The sequence below is a fragment of the Acomys minous genome (assembly GCF_964271855.1).
Source record: "Acomys minous genome assembly, chromosome: 12".
In the NCBI taxonomy this organism is placed as follows: domain Eukaryota; kingdom Metazoa; phylum Chordata; class Mammalia; order Rodentia; family Muridae; genus Acomys; species Acomys minous.
The window spans coordinates 10,264,568-10,286,884 of NC_140493.1; the positions used below are offsets into that span (position 1 = coordinate 10,264,568).

Sequence of the window (22,317 nt, forward strand, 5' to 3'; positions counted from 1 at the left end):
TTTAATTGAATATGTTGAAATTTACTGCCAAGATGACTTCTCAGAATCTAGTTTTAGATTGTCAATGAAGTGAACATGTTGTGCCATCGACTGGATTGTGTCTTACCAGTCCCTGGAACAGTGAGAGGTCAGTTCCCATTGTTAAAGCCTCTAAGAATATGTGAGTTTTATACCTGAAATAATCATGTCAATAGACTCCTCATTATTATTTTTCCTTCATCCTTCCCAAAATATATTTTTTTTGGCTCTCTTACACATGAAAGGCAGACTAGAGGGTCATGAAGGATAATTTAGCATCCATGAAATATTTCATTTATTACCTAATTTGTTCTGGGTAGGGTTATGTGACACAATGACCTGTAACCAATGTTTCAAAACAACTTTATTGGAAAAAAATGTGATAGAAAAAGTGCACAATTTATAATTCACAATGGAGAGTCTTCTAATAGTATATGTACAACTAAACATGTGAGCCACAGCAGACAAAGAAAATAACAGTCCTTGATAACTTTTCTTAAGGATAATCAATAATTTATTTCTCATTGTCACAAATTACCACAATTACCTAGCTACATGACCAGTGTCACTACGTATCACAGGAAGATTGTCCACCCACACTTTACTGAGACAAAGACAACTGCCATTTATGTGTTAAATGTACAACAGGATGTCATAAAGGGTGCTACTTCATGTATAAGACAAGATGTGGCATGTAGTTTATTAGCTGATTTGATTTAGTATGCACTATGCCAGGAAGTAAGCATAGACATGTTTTGGCATTGAATTATTAAAATAGAAAATAAGAAAATTAGAGAAATAAATCCAGATTTTAACTTACAATAGATACATTAAAATAGGAAATTAATTAGGTCCTTAGTATTTTTGTTCGTTTTTTCCCTTTCCTTTTGTTTTTTCTTTGTTTTATTTATTTTTTCTATAAATGAGTGCTATGAATATATCACAAGTTACGGAAAGATAATAGCCAAAGAAGGTACCAGCATATGAAAAACAAATTAAAAAGTACCAGGTATTTTTCTTACAAAAAATTTAAGCTGTAAAGTCACAAAATATATATAAAAATGCCACATTGAACGAGGCAATCATACTCTACCGAAACTGGTAGCACGCTCTTTAAGCCAGTTGTCCCCTTCGCCTGGTCATACGGTGGTCACCGACAGAAAGGCATTATGGACCCGAGTGCCATCTGGAGACTTGGCCCCGTGAGTCATCAGTTCTTGGATTGTCATCCAATTATCCAAAATTTTCTTGTTTCGTTTTTTCATCATCTTTTTGTGGCTCAGTTCAATGATGCTCAGCTCCTTCTTGCCTTCGCCGCTGCTCTGTGGGCTCTCCTTGAGACACTCCAGCCGGCTCCGCATCATGAACTCCCTGCGCCGCCGTTGCTCCTTGGCCCGGACCAGATGTTGCTTTCTCTCCTCCTTGCTCCAGTAGCGCCCCATCTTCATCTCACTCATGGTGTCGTCATCTGTGGTCATTCCGCTCCGCTCCTCCTTGATCTTTAAGGCACGTTCCTTCAGAATTCGGTCTCTCACTGGCCTCTTGGTTATGTACCGGGTCCCATCACTCCGAATTTTTACCTTCCATTCCATCTTGGGCTCTGAGCCCTTTTGCGATTCCTTGCACATGCTCACCAAGCTGAGCTGACTCTGGGCGTACTCCACGGCAGATTTCTGCTGAATTAATTGCATGTAGCTTTGATAATGCCGGGCATGCGCTGGGATGTTGGCGTATCTGTAGGAGGAGCTGTGGTAAGGAGAGAGATAGGGCATGTGCTCACTGACTGTGGTCTCCTGATCTGGAAGCTGATTGTTTTCTAGACTTTTCTCCAGGCTTTCAACGCTGCATCCTTCATCAGTGGTTTTGACTTTGGTAGAGGTGTACTCCTTGGTGCTTTGTCTGGAAGGGGACTGATGGGCAGCCGCTGTGCTCCTCAGATTTTTCTTATTGGCGAGGTTGATCATCCTCGGAAGGGAACTGTCAGGGGATCTGTCTATAGTCAGCGGAGTACTTCTGCAGCTTTCAGCTGTATTGTACGCACTTGAGCTGTCCTTGTCGGACTTTTCTGGATGTTCCATGATGTCGTCCAGTTTCCCCCTTTGTGCATCTAGGCTGGTGTTGTAATTTCGGAATCCTCCATCATGCAAGGCCCAGATGTCTCCGTACTGGTCCGTCACTTTCTGGAGCCTGTGAGCCTGCATGATGTTCTGGCACTCCAGCTCAATGTTTCTCAGCTCTTCGTTAAGCAGCTGCAGCTCGAGCTCCACGCCGTCCTGCTCCCCTTGGTTGCACTCGATTGTGCTGCTCGAGTAGTACAGGTCGTAGTCTCCGTGGTTGCGAATCTTAAGCTCCAGCAGCTGTTGGAATCCTTCACATACCTCGTGGCTGCCGGCGCAGTCGGAGTCCAAGCCCTCACCCCCAGCAAAGCTTTCATTGCACGGAAGCTCAATGCTTCCTAGGGTGTCTTGGCTCTGGCCCAGCTCTCTCTTGCTCTTCAAGGATGCGCTGTGGGGATCCTCAACTGTATTCTCCTGCTCGGAGCTCTCCTCGTTCCGCAAGCTCTCGTCAGTGCGCCCCACTCCACTGTCCTTCTCCTGGTTGTTGGAAGAGGATGTGGCCGTGTCGGTCGTGCCTTCTTCTTCCTCCTGCTTTTTTGGCTGAGGAAATAGAACACAAGAAATGATTTTTGAAAAGCACTGGCTGTTGTAAACTTGCTTGATAGATGGTGTTTCGTGGCTAAGGTGCAGTTACTCGAAGCGGCTCTAGTTGCAGCTTGCGTACTAATTTTAGAAACAGACCCAGTCAGCGCATGGCAGCCTTCTGTGCAGTGAAACAGAGGAAATATAAGCACTTCTTTCATTATGGTACTAACACTAACTGGGTATAAATGAGGCGGAGAACCTGGGAATGAAGGAGTTTTACCCTCAGGCTTTTGTCTTTGGGAAACTGAGGTGAAGGATATACGTGAAGAGACTCTGAACATCTCAGGTGAAAACACACAGAAAGGTAGAGAAGACAGAATGTTTACATCCTTTTGGCAATTTGGAGGACGCAGAGGCCACCTAAATGCTGCTTCTTCTTAGCTTTCTTTAAACGAAGTAGAATAAGGTGGAAAAGACCACTTATTCGATACTGACTTATTGATTCATTTGGTCATCTACCTAAAGCACTGTTTCTGCTGCCCATTGGCCACGCAAGACTTTACTTTGCCACCTGACACAGAATGATCCTGGTAAATAGCTGTTGCCCTTATCATCCTCCTGATTCAACTACAAGCTTCTGTAAAATCTCATCTGGTTGCCCACCTCACCTTGTGGCTTTAGGGTATAAGATGAAAATAGAAACTAGATGTGGGGCTGAAGTCTTTCAGGAACTGTCCTGGCTTTGGCCACCAGTGACAGCTCCTTTTGTTACTGCCATCAATTTCAGAAGGATTCCCACAACATAGACTCAGAGGAAACTGGTCACAGAGGTGTGCTGATGATAGCCAGGGCGATATCCCAGAATACTAGGCCCGTGTTAACATGCTGGAACTCCAAACCTCTCTGTACAGGAGGAAGCTCCACCCCAGACAAATCTAAGCGGTTAGTGGTAGAATGGGCCAGAAGGCAAAGCTCTCTTCATACTTGTCCACACTACTCATAGCCAACATGTCATGTTCCTGATCACAAGGCCACCATGCACCTCCTGACCATGTGTCTTAGAAAAGAACACAACGTCCCAGAGCGCGATCACATACAAAGAACTCTTAGCCACCAATTTACTGCAAAGATGAGATTTGGTTGGGGCAGCTGGAATTGGTTAAGGGCTGGACACACAGGGCATAAGTTCCTTAACGAAATTCTTCAGCAATGGTCCCTATGGTGTGGAGCCAGCTTAAGGACAGACACAAGCGGAAGCGGTCAGGCTGACTTGTGAATGATACCACAAGGTCAAACTCCTGTGAAATATATGACTCCTTCTCCCTCCCCCAAAGGAAACTTGTGGCCTGTGAAGAAGGGGTGGCCTATGTCCCTTCAGAAAGGTGTGGCTCTGGCTGGCTGGCCATCTGAACTGATGTCAGTCTGCAGTGCCCAGATGCCTGAACCTGTATCTCCACAGCGGGTCTGCTTACCCTCCAAGTCCTCTTCATTTTTGAAAAAGCAAACTTCTTTGGAAACAGTGGGTTCTACATGAATAGGCCTATGTCCGGCCACAGCCTTGGCCTTTCTTCCTGGTTTAGGGGTATAAGCTAAGTCTTTGGTTAAAGGGCAGATTTCTTGGGATGCAGGAATCCCTGTAGGGGTCCTGGGATCTTCCTGCCTTTGGAGCCTGGGTGTGGTAGCAGACTGATAAGGGACCACTTGGGGAACACTGAATAGCTCCTTGGTCGGATCCAATCTGGTAGTGTATTCTTACTCCATTGCTTTATGTTTCCCCTACCTATTAATTTCCCTGTGCTTGAGAATCCATGTTGGTAACAATTGGTCTGATGGAGGGCAAGGCATTTTGTGGCTACAGCAAGACTCTTCTGAAAGCTTTCTATATATGAAGGACTCTGGTTCTGAGAAAGTAAACACTCCTTGAGTCTGCCCTGGGTGCCCGGGTGACAAGGCCCCTGACAGAGGTGCTAGGGAAGCCCACTATCATGTCACAAGGAAACACTTCTGAAGACCATGCTCAACTCCTGGTGAAGAAGCAACTTGGCTCATTTGGAAGGTACCATTCAGACAGGCCAGCCCTTTATCCTCGGCCACACTCACTTCTTAGAGTTCACGGTGAGGCATATGGGACATCAGGAGGCAGGTGTCTGGCAGATTGATAAGATAATGCCCTATACACTACTTTAAACATTCCCTGAGCAGTGATTCTTTTTCTTTCAGCCACCATGAAAGCCTCTCATGAAAAGGATCCTGGAGACGCAATGGGCAGGATGTAGTTCAATCCCACCTCCCACCGAGGGGAATTGTCCTTAGAATCCTTCCTGTAAGTGTTGGTGGATGTGACTGCTGCCCTGTCTCTTCTGTAACAGGAGACTTCCCTATGCCTTTTGCAGTCATTGAGCTTATGTCAGTGTCTTGTGGACTTTCTCTGGTAAATTCACTTTGGTTCTGTGTGCCTCTCCTCTCTGTATGACTGTCATGACATCTTTAGAGTTTTCTCATGGCCATCTTTTAGATCTTTCTTAAGCCCAGGTACTGAGCTGGTGTGTAAAGGGCTTTAGCTCTCAAAATTCTTGGTCTGCCTATTTTAAATCAGTTGATCGTCCTAAGTTACACATAGGATTGCTATTTCAGCCCTGTTTAGCTAACAGGGAAATAGCTAAGAGTGAACTCATAGGCTAATTGGAAACTAAGACCAGGAAAAACAAACAAGAACCAACAGAACCAAAACCAAACCAAACCAAAACAAACCAAACCAAACCAAACCAAACCAAAGCAAAACAAAAAAACAACTCAATCAACCAAAAATATCTACCAGGTACTATGGATTTATTTGAAAATCCATTTTAAGACTGCAGAACACTGGAAAATAAAAACATTATCATTACACCACATTAACCTTTCCATTTGTTCAAAGATATGATTCAGTTTTAGCTTTCTTTTTATAACCTGGCAATTTGTATTACAGTCTCATGACTAGCTGAAAGATATACAACCATTTTGTATATGTGTTTCTGTATACTCCTTTGTATATACATTGTATTGTATGTGTTTATACGACAGAATGAAGAAATTATCTCCCAGGCATATGAGCACACTCATAAATTTAAAAACTATTATATTAAAATGTGCCTGTTCCCGCTTTCTCAGAAAACTGGGAATAGGGCTTCCTCAAGACCCAGCTATTCCACTCCTTGGAATATACCCAGAAAATGCTCCACCACACAACAAGAACATATGCTCAACCATGTTTACAGCAGCCTTATTCATAATAGCCAGAACCTGGAAACAGCCTAAATGCCCCTCAGTTGAAGAATGGATAAAGAAACTGTGGTACATTTACACTATGGAATACTACTCAGCCAGTTATTAAAAACAAAGAAATACCAAAATTTGTGGACAAATGGGTGGGACTAGAAATGATCATAATTAGTGAGTTAACCCAGAAGCAGAAAGACTCACATGGTATATACTCACTTATAATTGGACACTAGCCCAAAAGGCACATCCCATGAAAATCTTCACTTACCAGGAGATTGGGATAGATGTGAGGACATCCTACTGAGACTCTAGGTAAGAGAAATATAGGAGATGGGGAAATAGAAGGACCCAGAGGGTCCTAGAAACCTACAAGAAGAACATCATGATGGGTGGATCGGGCCCCAAGGGGCTCTGCTCAAACTATTGCACTAACCAAAGACAATTCAATAGTAAACATCAAACCCCTACTCTGATCTACCCAATGGACAGGACATTCTTCACAATTATGTGGAGAGCAGGGACTGACTCTGACATGAACTCTGGTGCTCCATATTTGACCACTTTCCCTTGGTGGGGAGGCCTGATGGCACTCATAGAAAAAAATAAGCAGGCTGCCAAGATGAGACTTGATAGACTATGACCCTATAGTAGGGGAGGAGGTCCCCCTTGGTCATAGACCTAGGGGAGGGGAATAGGGTTAAAATAGGAGGGAGGGAGGAATGGGAAGATACAAGTGATGGAATAACAATTGAGTTGTAACCTGAATAAATTAATATAATTAAAAGTAAATTTAAAAATAAATAAAAGATGAAATTTTCAAAAAGTGCCTGTTCAAATCATTAGTATACAGTATACTTGGGTTTGCTGTGCAGATATGGTTATACTTATTGCTAGACACAAAAAATGAGAGTTGTGTCCAAATAAGTTTAAATTTTTGAAGCATCTTTAACTATTAGTTCATAATATACGTAGACTTCTTAAATTTTGTGAAAATAAAGGAAAATTCTGTAGGATTATTAATGTATTTCTATCCATCTTTTGGCACATGGAATTTAAAGCTTGTTTTCTCCATCAGTTTTGCTAAAGTTATTAAGATTTAGTAGTATAATTAACACATGGTATTCCATATACAAAGAACAAAAAGAGAAACTGAGATATCTTTTGACAAGAAAAAGAGAAGACAACGTTTATGGATAGGAAATAATTTTGTGTGAGGGTGTGTGGTGTTTGTCAGCTGGAAACAGACACCATCAGCTTGCCCAGTGTAACATATCCCTGCTCATAATGGTGGTGAAGCTTAGGATGCATTGGCATGGTTTGCAGTGGATAAGCCAGATTTAAAGCATTTAAAATAGTCTATTGTATGGTATTAAATGCATTTATTTTTCATTGAACAAATTTTTAAGTAACTGGGCTACACAGCATAGATTTATTCCCCAAGATTGGAAGGTAGGTATAAGCATTAAAGAACCCTAAATAAAATACAAAGTAAGTACAAAGCCCATAGGCTTTCATGGGTACAGCTTCCTTGTCATATATAAAATATGCTATCTCACAGAAGATATTTTAATTGTCTGTCTCTTGCAAACTTTCTGCCCCTCTTTCTGCAGCCCTTGGGTGTAGGAGTCCTTTTAAATAAAAAATTTTAGGAACAATTAAGTTCATAGATAAGTTGGATTTTCTTCAATAAAAATTGTCATGGCTACAGAAAATCATGTTTCTTTGTTTAAAGCTAGACTATGACATGGAGTGGTTTTGCTTATTTATTTCACATTTTCTTCTAAAACTTTATACCAAGACTCCATAGGACTACAGTTCGTTACCCAGTGATGCCTGCTATCAACAGAAAAGAAGAGCGAATAGGACCTAGCAAGGGACACAAGACATCTTTGGCTTGAGAGTATTTCTTCTAAGCCTCTTGCTGCTCAAATGTGACTAAAATGATTATGGTAGAAACACTCCACCTCAGTCACTCCTCCTCTAGAATGGGCCAGCCGGGCTGGTAGCTAGCAGAAAATCAACAGAACTGCAGGATGCTTGGACACTGATACTGCAGAGAGCGAGGGGAAAAGCAAAAGAAGTGTGAGCATTACCAAGAGCATAGAAGAGTCTCTTGTGTTAAGCTTACTGAAGAACAAATGAAGACAGCATGCTGGGAAGACATTATCTCCTGATAACTAGTGCCTCAGGAGACTGCCAGACCACAGAACCGCTGCTACCACTGCCTGTGAAGAAAGTGCTTCTAGGATGCCATTTTGTCTGGCTCCCCGTGTTTCACCTGTTTGACTGGTGCTATTTTTGTTTTAGTTACATGATGTGTTGAGGATCATAGTTCAGAATAGTCAGTGCGATCCACCTCAGTTTGTCTGTAAACGGTCCCTTGCCTGCCTTGTTCCTGATAGGCTGTTTCCTCTTGATAGTCTGAGGGCAAAGCCAGAAGGAATTTGTACATCCACACCTACCACTCTGCTCTTCTAGAACCACCTCAGGGAAAAATAAACCTCAACTAAGTAGAGTCAACAAACACCACATGATATTACAAACTAGAAAGGGACCTGTCATCCTAAATATAATTGTGAATGATTTACTGGGCTAAGTTGTTTCAAAGAAAAATAAGAGCTTCTGCACCCATACCTTAACTCTCACTGACTAAAAGAGTCCAGTGAAGGGCAAAAATGGGCACCAGAGAGAAATCAACACAATATACCCCAAATGGAAAGGTCTACAGGCCTATGACAGAATTTCTGAAATATTTGTCCATAATTGTGCTTCTTATTGGCTTCACAATTAGCCTGCTATGATATAGCGAACACCAATATTTACATGGACATTAGCATGTCTCAATAATTGGAATTACTATTTTTTAATGTATATTCGTGTTCTACCTGCTTGTATGTGTGTGAGGGAGTCAGATCCCCTGGATCTGGAGTTACAGACAGTTGTGAGCTGCCATGTGGTTGTTGGGATTTGAACTCAGGTCCTCTGGAAGAACAACCAATGCTCTTAACCACTGAGCCATCTCTCAAGCCCAACAATTGTAAGTACAAGAGACAAGGTTTTGAAGCTAGTATATCCACAAAAGGCGACTCTACTCCTTCACTGGGGTTGGCTTCACTTCCCATTCTCTGTATGTTTACTCAGTTCTTGCTCTGACAGCTTCTTTTGTGCCCTTCCCTGTAGCTTATGCTGATCCTACGTCTAGCATCTCAATTGCTATCCCATCCCGCGCATCCTCCCATTCCTCCCTCCCTCCCGCTTTCACCCCATTCCCCTTCCCTATGACTGTGACTGAGGGGAACCTCCTCTCCCTGAATATGATGCTAGGGTATCAAGTCTCTTCTTGGTAGTCTGCTATCCTCCCTCTGAGTGCCATTGGGCCTCCCCATCAAGGGGACATGGCCAAGTATGGGGCACCAGAGTTTGTGTGAAAGGTATCTGACCTTCTTTTAAAGTTCTTTTAAGGTTAAAAAAAACCAATTTATTTGGATCACCTAGACATTATGGTGATCCTCTGTTTATGATTCTTTCCCCAAACACAAGACTTACTCCCCAATCCCAAGTCTAAATCCTTAATTATACCACAACTCAATGGAAAGTAGCAACAGTTGTTATCACCAAACTTACAAGACTGAAGAATGAATAAATACAAAGGACTGAAATTACCCATGACCTGGATACATCTGGGTATAATTTTTATTAACTAATAAAGTACAGAGGGTGTCTCTGAGAAAAAGAATTAAAGTCTTTCTTTAGAGACTGTCTATTATGAATTGGGACCAGTTTTGTGAGAATGGATGAGTAGAAAGATCCAGCTTGTCAGTACATCCATGTCACATACTCAAGGTCACCTTTGTTGAGGCACGCTATCCAGTCAGTCACTGTCCTGCCTGGTTTTATGTCAACTTGACAGAAGCTAGAGTCAATTGAAAGAAAGGAACCTCATTTGAGAAAATGCCACGGTAAGGTCTAGCTGCAGTGCATTTTCTTAATTAGTGATTGATGGGGGAGGACCCAGCCCATTGTGGCTTCTGTCATCCCTGAGCTGGTGGTCCTGGGTTCTATTAGAAAGCAGGCTGAAGAACCCACAAGAGCAAGCCAGTAAGCAGCGCCTTCTCATTTCCTTTGTCTCAGCTCCTGCCACAAAGTTCCTGCCCCGCTTGAGTTCCTGTCCTGATTTCTTTTGATGATGAACAGTGAGGTGGAAGTATAAAGCAAATAAGCCATTCTCTCCTCAAATTGCTTTAGTCGTGGTGTTTCATCACGGCAATAGTGACTCTAACACAGCCAGGAACTCCCTCCTTCTCTGCTCCTGAAATTCCCTAAAATTAACCCAACAGAGAGGTCTGCTTTAGCTCCTAGCCTTTTTTTCTGGTTGCCTATACAACAATACAGCTTTTTTAAAAATTTCTTATTCTGTAAAAGTCTGAAGCCAAAGCTACATCCATTGGAAGTCTACATCCAATGGACAGTGATGCCTTCCCCAACAACACAAATACAATGATAGTCCCAGGAAAATTGGGCAACACTGATCAGCAGGCACGCACACAGCATCAAAAACATGATTTGACATACCCGCACATATGGTATGAACGTGCGTACATATAATTTCACTCCCTGATAGCTTTTACTTTCATATAGAATAATCTATCAATGGCCCAATGAGATGAATATGGTAAAAGCATTTTCTTTCCTTAACACGTGATATGCACTTTCTGCATTCTCTTACATGTAAATTTACTCATTACTAGACTTAGTTCCTTACTCTAGAAAGCTCAACTGCATAATTAAATACAATTAAACCTATTGTCGGAAAGATTGGATGGAGTAATAAAAGTAATCTGAAATAAATCTAAAGGCTCTTTCTAGGTAATTCCTATTTTGTTTCCCCGAAGTAATGTCATATAAATAATAAAGAAAACATAAACATATATAATTTCAACCTAGGATTCTCAATATTTCCCTACAGTATATTCCCTTTTTTATTATGAACACATGATCGATTTTTTTACATGATTGATTTTTAATGTCTTACTGGTAGATAAAATTATAACTAGCAAAGAAAGCTGCTCACAGCCCATGTCTGACAAGTGCTGCATGGTGTGCCTTGGTCATCACATTCGTGATTGTCCCATTGATTTTGGGAGTTTCAGTTTATATGTAATAGTTTCTACAATGAAACTTTCTCATCTTGTAGGGACTTTGAGACAACGAAGAAAGGCTAATATCTTTCTTTATATATGACTGCACATCGAGTCCACAGCAGCCATCCAACCCAGGATACTGCAGACTGTTAGCCTTGGAACAAAGCATTCATTCATGTGCCTGTAAGTTTAAGGTGTTTAGTTGACTTTGCATTCATTGTCATTGGGCTATGAAAAACCGTGGAAGTGAAAATCTCCATTCCAATGACAGACTTCCTTGCTGCCATTTTTCACTGCCCTCTAGAATTATGACTCTGACAGGCAGTGTTTCTGACTGGACATTCCTAATGCAATATTATTGTTTATGAGGGCAAAAGATGTTTTAAAGGTTTCTATACTTCCTGTCAGTTTTCAGTCTTATGGTGAAGAAAAATTTCCACGCAATGAGCATCTAACCTCGGGGACATTAGGTGTTCCTTCACAAACCCTCGCATTCGCGTTACATCTGACGAGTAGGCGGCATTTGGCACTGTATCACTTTACCTAGACAGGATCTCTCCTTTACTTCTTTATTCCAACATCCTCCTGTCAATTCTGTATCCGGTCACATTTTGTATCAAGGAAAGAAAAAGCCTGGAGCAAGGACTTTCTTGCTTGTAAGCGGTGGCTGCCAACAAAAGATATCTATATTTGCGGCTAGTGTTGAAGTCATACATAAAAATTCCAATCCTATCTATACGGCAAAACAACCACCAGTCAGCAGCAGTATTGTTGAGCATAAACTCCTGCTAGTCGAGGGGGGGAGTAACGGTTGTGACCCACACACTGCCAGGTTGTGTTGATGGTGTAGCTTGCAGTCTTAGGGTTTAGTTACCGCAAAGTTTGAGATGGTAGCATATAAACACATTTCATTATTCAGTTTGGTGAGGTGATAAAGTGCCTATGTTTCATGTAGTTAAAACCATCAGGATTTCTTTTAATCATACATCTTTATGATGAGTTAACAATTAATGCTGAGAATGGGATGATAATTAAATCAGTAAACTGACAGGGAAATGTTAACAGGATTATGTCAGGCAGATGAAGGACATGAATTAGACATAAAAATCTAGGTCATATAGTCTTATTTTTATGTAGTATGAAAATAACAAAAATAAGAATACTCCTAGACACACTTTGCCATAGCCCAGGCTGTGATCTCTCCCCCCATCTTCTGCCCCACTATGAATTTATTGATGTCAGGAACTCTGCTTTTAAAACATTCTCAAAATCAAGTGTGGTACTTGGAACATATTAGGAGTTCAAGTTTTTGCTGAATAAATATGTGGTCTTTATGACAGCATGATGTCAATCACCTCAAATTATGCCATGGACATGTATAAAACAGCCATTGGGTGAAAGATCACCTTTATGGTTATTCCAGAGTACCCAGGCATGATTAACCCATGAACCACACAGGTCTTTGCACCACGGTATCATCTTCTATTTACAGCTTACTTATGGAAACATTTATATTTTACGTTTCAAGTTTTTTTGGAAGTTACCTCCTGGTTGATAATTGGTGTTCTTAGCAAGCATATCCATAAGTCCCCCCCCACATTTACTATAAAGTTTCTGTAAATTATGTTGAAAAGCACACACTTCAACATCTTGATGCTGCTACTGTATCATATTAACAATAGTCCTCAGGCTTTCCAGGTTGGAAATATTTTTTAATAGAGAAAAATACATATTCCTTCTGCATCATCTAAGAAGAGCATTTGCTCAACAACAAAAAAAAAAGAAGATTATGATTACAGAGATGTTTGATCAAACCCTTTGGTTGTGTTTTCTTTTCCATTAAGGAAAAGTAGTGGCACTTCCAATGATGCAGTTCAGACTGGTGGCCCTACCTGTTGCAGCTCATTGGCTGTGCACTGCGCTCCGCCATTACGCTCTTCCTCCAGCATCTCTGAGTTTAACTCCTCTAAGAATTCATTCCTTTCATCTTCCAGCCAGCCTTCATCCAGCTGCAAAGGAGCACATTAGCACATTACATTGTGTTAGTGAGACTCATGCTAACATAGGGTAAGCCTCAGTGCTCACGGCCGACCCTCTCCTCATCACCGCTTTTCTTCAGAGCCGCAGCTCCCTATAGTCACCTCTCAGAGAGAAGAAAAGGTGGGACAAAAAGAAAGAAAGGAAAGCATTCTTGGGCCTTTTATCCTTTCCTGAAACAGCTTCAGATTTTCTCTCATAGCTGAGTAAATCCCACAGCACATAACATTACCTTCTTTCAAAAACTCTGAAAAGCGTACTGCGTAATCCACAGCTGGCACACTCATTATCTGCTGCAACCCTGGGTTAAAAGAACTGCAGTGCTTCTGATAGGCCTATGAGACAATTGGGCCTTTACCCTTAACAACATTCACCAGGGAGACCATATACAAAGTGCCTCCAACAAGCAGATTTTACCCTCATCCTGCTTTTTTATTTATTTTTTTAATTATAGTGTCTCAAGTTAGCAAGGTGGAAGCTTTTCATAAAAGAATTGACAGATAACACTGATTTTATCTTTAAAAAAGAAAAGGAAAAATTAAGAACAAAAACATAAGACCAAAAACCACCTATCAGCTATATCTATCTATCTATCTATCTATCTATCTATCTATCTATCTATCTATCTATCTCCTCTCTCTCTCTCTCTCTCTCTCTCTCTCTCTCTCTCTCTGTGTGTGTGTGTGTGTGTGTGTGTGTGTGTGTGTGTGCCTGTATGTACCCACATGCCATAGGACATAGTATGGATTCTCTTTTTGTACCAGATGGCTTCTAGGACTTGAACTCAGGTTGTCAGGCTTGGTGGTAAGTGCTTTTATCCACTGAGCCATCTCACTGGCACCTAAATTCTTTAGGGGAATAAAAAAGCAACCGCAGCCATTCCTGTTTATTCACAGGGAATTACTCAAGACAAAAAGGCAAAGGCAGTGGAGCTGTGCAGTTTTGTTTATGGGTGATGGGTGCACGTGAGACACTGTCAGTGCTCGGAGAAGAAACAAATCCTGTTGGCTTCTCCATGCAAAGTGAACTGTAGACCTGGAGATTACTTTCACAATATGATTGCTGTTGACAGCCAATGCACATAATTGGCCTCCAAGTGGATTTCTGCAGCTGGAATACATAAATTAACTGTTTATGCTCATTAAATAACCTGTACTGTCATCAACTCTGTTTTACTCTGTGCTACAAAGAAAACAGGTTCCTAATGAGCACAAAGGACAATAGTTAGAGGTGTTTTCACTAAGAAATCTTTAAAGACAAATGAATGTCTTAAGACTTAAAAAAAAAAGAAAGAAAAAAAGAAACCTTGAAAAGCAGACATTAGATGGTAGCACAAGTACACACACACACACACACACACACACACACACACACACACGCGCGCGCGCGCGCGCGTGCACGCACACACAACATTCATTAACAGAAGGCAGAGCGTGGTACCATCGGTAAGGTTTAAGGTTTGTCTCGACACACCTGCAAGAGAAATTGCCTCAATCAGACTGGCCTGTGCCAGAGGGGCATTGTTTTAGTTGTTAATTGAGGTAGGAGGGCCCTGCCCACTGTGGGTTGTATCACCCCTTGGTAGGCATCTCTGTAGCTGAGCAAGCCAGCAAGCAGAGTCCCCTGTGGTCCCTGCTGCCAACACCTGCCTCCAGGAATCTGCCTTGACCTCATGCTCTGGTGTCCCCTCCTCCATGATGGCCTGTAGCTATAAGCTAAAACAAGGAAGCAAGCAAACAAAAAATCTTTTTCCTTTCCAAATTGCTTTTGGTCCTGGGGTTTAGGACAGCAACAGAAAACAAACTAGAACACATGGGTTCCTTGGTGTCCATTAAAGCCCACACAGACCTTACACTACCTCAGATCCAGCTGTGTGCCAGAAGTATGGGCAAGCTGCTCTGTCCTTCTTTTTCTTAATGTGCCCAGAGTAAGGTGTACAAATGACTATGCCAGCTAAGAATTCTCTACTCTTTAATCCTTCTCCTGAGCCGTGAAACTGCAGGATTCAACGCTAAACAAAATTATCTCAAGGTACGTATGTTTACTCTTTGTAAATGCTGCAAGGACTGCTTTAACCAGGCCCAAGGTAGATGCTGTCTAATAATTATATAGAAACAGTCTTCTCTGAGGGCTCAGGGAAGTGTGTGTGTGTGAGGGGAAGCTGAGGACAAAGTAGAAGTGACTACCTCTGACTAAGTGGCCATCTGTAGGCTAGGGCACATAGCACAGTAGGAGTGGAGGGCTTCTCCTTGCTCCCCCTTCCCCCTGGCTGTACCTCTGCAGCTCTGACTCCCCTGCAGCCCATGCACTCCATGAGCTGAGCTGCAAGGATGGAAGGATCACCTTTACAGAACGCTGTGTCTGCACAAAGTAGGTCATCCACAGCACTGCAGAGAAGGACAGAGTAACCTGGCTCCAAGTTTCTCTGAGAGCCCTCTCTGCCCCCAGCTCCCGAGGGGAATAGGATAGAAAAGCAATATCTTTAATGGTCTGAGAAAGAAAATGGGCAGGAAATGAAAGAAAGGTGACAGGGAATGAAGGAAATGAGTTATTTAAAAATATTGCACAGATGCACAATACTGCCCCCAGCAAGCACATAGATCATTTCCAAGAATCTGGAGAGCACTTGAAACATTTTTAAACATGTTAGGAAAAGCACACCAAAAGCTTCCTCATTCTCCTTGCATAAAATACACATGCACGCAATGCAACAAGAGGTACTGAATTTGACAGACAGAGATGGCAGATGGAAAAAAAAAAAAACAGGATTTGTTATCTTTTTTTTTTTTTTCAGCTATAGCATGTACCGTGTAAATTCTATTTTTAAAGTGTGGTGCGAAGATGAATTTTCTTAGATGATTTCATTGGAAATCAAAATTTCAAAGCAACTGTTTCTTTTCTAGTTGTACGGTGCCTTTTGTTTTTCAGGACCAAAGGTGAAGGCAAATTCTGGTTTGAGCAGGTGGCATGGTGTTCTGTGGCATCAGAGACTGTCGCCAAAGGTAGAAAGAATCTGATTTGATGATTCCCCCCTCCAACATTGACGCTTTGGGGCAAAGTTCGGGAGCGTGAGCCTGATAGTCCCGCTCTGCCAGGCAGACGTATCCGACAAATGATACCAGGGACCAGTCTTAAGCCACTAATATCTGTCCTTTCTACCGTCCATTATGACCACACTGGAAATGCTTCTAAATTCATGACTTTCCCCAGCAGCTACATGAAGGACAGTAAATTGACTTCCAACATACCTTTATTCGACACCAAGGATGGCTATTCAATTCATTTCAGCTCACCATGAACTTCACTGATATATACCCCTTTTATTTTATTTTACTTTTCAAAAAAAAAAAAAAAAGGAAGAAAGGAAATGGGATCCTTGAGATAATTGGTTCAAGAACCTTCTAGGTAATTGGTACAATTTCCAATGTATTTTAAACATTCTCTCTTGGCAAGAAGGCCACTCCAGGCTGTGGGAAGGGCTCGTTTTCCCACTGCTAAGACCTCAGGTGTGTAGCTTTACTCTGCTCCAGGCTACAGCAGGCTTTGTGGGAACCATTTCAAATGGTCAAGGGCATAAAGGAAATATATGTGGAGAGAGCGATCCTTTATAACCACTATATTCAAGTCAGGACCCAGCCTGACACTGAAATACACTTGCTCAGTGTGATTTATAGACAGAATGTAGTTACTGAGTCTGAAAAATATCAGATCAATAACCTAAGAGACAAATGGTGACATAACTTACTTCCCTCACAGTGCTGACATGTGGACAGGATGGTGGCTGCGTACTGTCCTTTTTGCATTCAATGGGACAGGAAGAGGGTATGAAAGGAGATGCCAGTTAAGTACCTTTGTCCCTTCATCACCTCTCCTTTACTCTGATGACATCTTCCTCTGCCAAGATATAAAAGTATTCCTTTTCAAGCATCATTTTTTTTTGGGGGGGGGAGCAGATAGATGCTTATGTCACATTAATTATGGAAAAGAACTCATGTCCTCCACGGAAATACACCACAGATATTTCATTTGGTAAAGTTATTTTAGGAAGATTTAAGATGATAGCTATGTATGTATGCTAATATTTTTCTCATTAGAGAATCCTTCGTGATGCCTTAATATGCCAATTATGTATTTTAGATGGAAGCCTAAAGGAAGAAGGGTCTACGCAGAATTTAAAATGATCTGCAGTCAACTATTTCTCATTTGTCAATTCATTTAAATGACTACCAAAACAGAGAGTGAGTTCTGTTTTGTGTGCTTAAAAGGTTCCCCTAAAATTGGATGTTTAGCCACCTCCCTGGGGAGTCTTTAGCAGGTTTTTGGGGGGTAAGGCTAGGCAGTTGAAGATCAGCCTTTTCAGTGTTTTGTATCCGTGCTTATACAGACACCCATAAATGTGATCTGATGCCGCCTAGCATACACATCCATTCATGAACTCGGTGACTAGAAAGTCCAGTCTCAACACCCTGCTCTCAGCTCGGACCTGCATGTCGGGCCTGGCGACCAGCAGCACAATTCTCTTGCACTCCTCGCTAGACAGCAGAGCCACAGCCTCTTCTCGGTTCTGGATGTCTTCCCCGTTTATCTGGAGAACAAATGAAAGTGGCACATTAGTTTCTATTTCCACAATGCTGCACACAATAAATGGCAAACATCAGCTCATTTATGGTGAATGTATGGACAATGAAGCTCCCACAATGGGCTCATCTTCACCCCTCCGTGGAAAGTGCCTTCACTCAATTACACGCGTGCTGTAAGAGCCATATCGATCCCTGAAGGATGGCGGACACCACAGGAAGCAGTTATGTTCATAAATGTCCAACCTGCGCCCTGGCAACATACATCCAGCAACACAATTAACCAGCCCCTGACAGGTGACGTTCATCTTTCTCCGCTCAGAGTAATGGAAGTGTCACTCTGGGATAATAGTGCTGGGGGAAGCGGCCAGCAGTTCCACAACTGAAATCCGTCATCCTGCACGCTCCCGGGAGCCAATTAGAGAGCTGCGACTGCCTCTGAGCAGGCTGCTCTCCCAGACCGCTGCTGACCTGGGCTCAGTTAATCACTTCATATTTGTATGAGGGTCTGACTCAGTTGTCCGAACATGACTCTGGGTATCTATCTCCCAAATGAGTCTAATTCGAAGGGAGAAGAACAACAGCTCTTTCGGACTCTTTTCCAGCACTTGACTCCTCCTGAGCAACACCCATTTCCTCTTTCAACAAAACACATGCAAATATTTTTAGTTGAAAAGTTCTAAAGATTGACATCAAGTAAAATTGACTTTACAAAACGAGGAAAAGAAAAAAAAAACCTTCAGTGAGCTTTGGATTGGGAGGCAGGGTTGGAGTTGGGGGGGGGGTTGAGGAATTGGGAGCATCCTACAGCACCCGGACTTTCCTAGGTTCTAAAACCAGAGTAAGCTCCCTTAACTACATTTTCACATTCAGATGTATTCAGTTTTAATTTAACATATTTTCCTTTGGACGGTAGAAATCATTTTGTTTTACTGATTTCTCAAATCCATAGAGACAATATTTTTCTATCGTTAGCGTCTTATCGAAATATGTGGAAGTTCCAAACATAGAAGAAATTCTGCCTAGATGAATACTAATTATGTAAGTTAAACAGAGAAAAGATATGTTCATGCTAGCCAATTTTTTTTCTCTGCAGTGATTTCATATTTTCATTTTGAGTTTTCACTTGTGGGTCTCTAGGATTCTGGCTGATCCACAAGGACAAACAGGATAATCAAACAACAAACAAACAAACAACAAGCCAAACAAAAACAAAAACACCCCAAAAACAACAAACCAAAAACCAACCAACCAACAAAATTAGCCTAAAAGGCTCACTTTGGAAGACAACAAATAAGTCTTATCCCTTGAACTCTTATTATAGATAATTAGGACAGCAAATAACAAGCGAGGAAAACCACACAACCCACAGGTATCTTGTGCTATGGCTGTAACAGGTACCACCTTCATTTCTTGCTTGTCTGTGGATAGAAGACGCCCCAATGCTCATCCGTTTCATGTGAATTTCTTGTTCCCAATTCTCAAAAAAGCCTTGTCTAACTAGGACTACAGTTAAAAAAAAAAACTATGGCTTTTACTTCCTTTGATGATGACGTTTGGACATCTCGTGGCACTTCTTAGTTTATCTGCAACCCATCTGTCCACCTGTCAGACTCATCTGTCTCATTCTGGGTGTTATTTGATGGTAAATGTTCTGTGATTTCTGATGTGCCTTTTTTTTTTCTTGAGATTTAATACTCATTACTTTCCCCTGTAATTTTCACTCAAAGATATGTGTGCTTTCCCTTTCTCCACCCACTTTTGTCTGCTGTAACTCCACCCTTCAGCTCTACTGTCCTAGTGTTGCTATCATGTTTGCTGACATAGAACAGATGCTCACATTGCTGTGTCGGAGGGTAATGGTAAAGAGCTTAACTATGTTCCTGACGTACTATCAGCATACGCACCTATGGATGCGCATGTCGCATTATCTATTTATACTATTTATACTTTTAATCCACTGTGAAGGCAAATTCTATCTAACCTGCTAAGTAAAGAAAATGGTGATATCTAAAAACAGTTAAGTCTGTAGTATTATATCTCATTTTATCTACACGGATATTTATTTTAGGTGTACTCCTAACTCTTAGGAAGCCGCCAACATGGTGACGTGTTTGCTTCTCAGTCCCTTGGCTTTCTTTTTGGTAAACTCATAGTGGTCTGAATTTGGACTTCTAAGATTGCCAGTTAACACAAAGCGTTTCCCGAGGAAACCACTTACCCTTCAGGATCATGCACGGCATGAAATGAATCCACCATAAAAATTTTGCTATTAAAATATTGTTCGCTGTTTTCTTTTTCAAAAGAAGGGCCATTTTACCCAACTGGTTGGTAGATTTCAGTGTCATGTACTCAGGATTTTAGTTGGATACTATAAAGCAAGAAATGCGGCCATGTATTTCAGAAAAAAAAAAAAGTCCTCTCAAAGAATGAAAGATCTGAGGAGGAGAATCAGATAGGGCTTTCAACCTCCAGCTGCCTTTGTTCCTGAAATGAAGGCTTGTGGCTACAGGGCTGCCGGTGGGAAAGCAGCTTGCTCTGCTGAAGAACACCGGGAAGACTTAAAGCGTTGAAGGAAGGGAGACGCACGGCCAGTTCTGTCCCCTAAGCTTCCTGAAGGACTTTTGGCTTAAGAAGGAAGGGATGAATGCCCCGAGGAAAACAATATGTAGGTTTTGTTCTAAATGAGGTTAATCATTGTAGATAATGGATGTTGACCTTGTATTTTCGGTGCATAAGCATATGCAAATATTCATTTCAAAACAGGTATTGTTGGGGCGGAGGCAGTGGTGGGGGGGTGGGAAGTAGGTATTGTCTTTATTCTGGGTGAGATAAATTAATCAAAAATCTCACTTTAGAGCTTGATCTTCTAGGAGAGGGAGTGTGTGGAAGAGCACGCCAGAAAGTCTATATATAAATGGCACGACATAATTTTTTTTTCTGCTTCGGTACAGCAATATTTAGGCTTCGATAAGTATTGCACCTGAGACGAATGAGCCTCTGAGATGTTGACATGCAACTGCCTATGAGATTTCTCAGGAAAAACCTAAGTATCTTGGGCAAAAAGAAGGGAGCTGCGTTTCATATGTGTTTAATAACAAAGAGAGGAAAGGAATAGCCGGGGCTAGAAAAGAATCAGGAAAAACTGCTCTTCAAGGAGAGAAAGTCAACAGACAGGAAGACACGCTGCATAGCATTTCATAGGTGGTGCAGAGAATTCAGAGGGCGCACACCGAGTGCCCGTGTCTTCCGGTGGGGCTGTCACAGGAAGACTCTGCAGGCACACGGCTGGCACTTTTGGCCAGCATATCCGGCTGCTACAGGGACTCTTCTGTGCTTTTTGCTCTAAGGAGACAATGGCATATAGTACTTTCTCCTCTCAGGAGCTGGCTACTTGTGTGACAATTATCCCTCGCCGACCGACTCTGACATGCCTTCCTTTTCAGCTCTACAATATTTTTAGGTAAATTCCTGGGACAAAGTGGATCTAAGTTATTGTCAGTGCCATAGTGGGCAAAGGCAACCAGGCCACTGGGGGGGGGGGACAGACGAGAACTGGACTTATTCTTGAGAAGTTGACTCGTGGTTTTTCTTATTAGATATAGTCCCTTTGCTATGTCCACCATCTGGGAGTGAGTGTATAGTGTGTGTGTGTGTGTGTGTGTGTGTGTGTGTGTGTGTGTGTGTGTGTGTGTGTGCTGTCAGGAAGTCATTTGAGAAGTCCGTAGTTTGCTGGATGAAGACAATATTAGCTCCGCCATGAGGGCAGGCCCACAAACACACTCAGCTTAGCTCGTCATAAATAGACAATTAAAGACATGGTTGCTCTAGAGAGGTTCATTCAAATAAAAGCCAACCAGGAAACCTATGGATAAGAAGTGATTCCTCTGTTTGTCCCAATGCCCTCTCCCTGGGAAAGTAGTCATTAATTGTTCATTACAAGGAATCGCATAATCACCCCATCAGACAGATGGGAGCTATTTGTCTGTGGGTACAATTTTTGTCACAGTTTTATTTAATATAATTTCCCCATCACCCTTAAGACACTTTGTTTCCTATGTGTGTGAGACGAAATTGAATTCCGGGCTTTTTAATGTGATGTGCGTATGTATTCATTAAGTTTGCAGTATTTGTCACAGAATATAAAGTAACCTGGCAGAAAACAGCATTTATCAACCCTGCCATTGTTTTCTCAATGAACTAATTCCATTAAGGAATTCTTTATTATTCCATAGGCATTTTTTCTTTGCAAGTAAATCCGCATAGAAAATAGCTAAGAACTTAGAAGCTTCAAAACACTCAGTCTCATGGAAACACATGCACCCCATTTCTACCCAGTTAGCCACAGAACTAAGGATGTAATCTGTTTTAAATGTAAGTGTGAAAGCTGTGTTTGCCCGTGGGAGAGTGGTTAGCTGGAGAATTGGAAGGAAGCCAAACGATGGTATAATAGGAGCTATGGTGTGGAGAGAACACATGGTTAGAAGAGGAAGGGAGAGCTGACAGGGAAGCGACAAGGACAATGACAACGGACAGATTTAATACATCAAAAATATGGTTGAATAGGGTGGCTACTCTGAGGGCACAAAACCTTCCAAGCTTCTCGGGCACTGAACAGCTTACTGTGTGTTAGCACATAGT

General features: G+C 41.9%; 1 protein-coding gene across 1 annotated transcript in view; it reads right to left on the reverse strand.

The window, feature by feature from the left end:
• Nucleotides 1-362: 362 nt before the first annotated feature.
• Nucleotides 363-22,317, reverse strand: part of PDZRN4 (PDZ domain containing ring finger 4) — a gene marked incomplete at its 5' end in the record, with an annotated part of 346,998 nt that continues 325,043 nt past the window's right edge. Inside the window, 3 exon segments of the mRNA XM_084749464.1 lie at nt 363-2,675; nt 12,955-13,071; nt 17,583-17,684. Of these exon segments, the coding sequence (XP_084605590.1) occupies nt 1,158-2,675; nt 12,955-13,071; nt 17,583-17,684 (1,737 nt within the window). The 3' untranslated portion in view covers nt 363-1,157.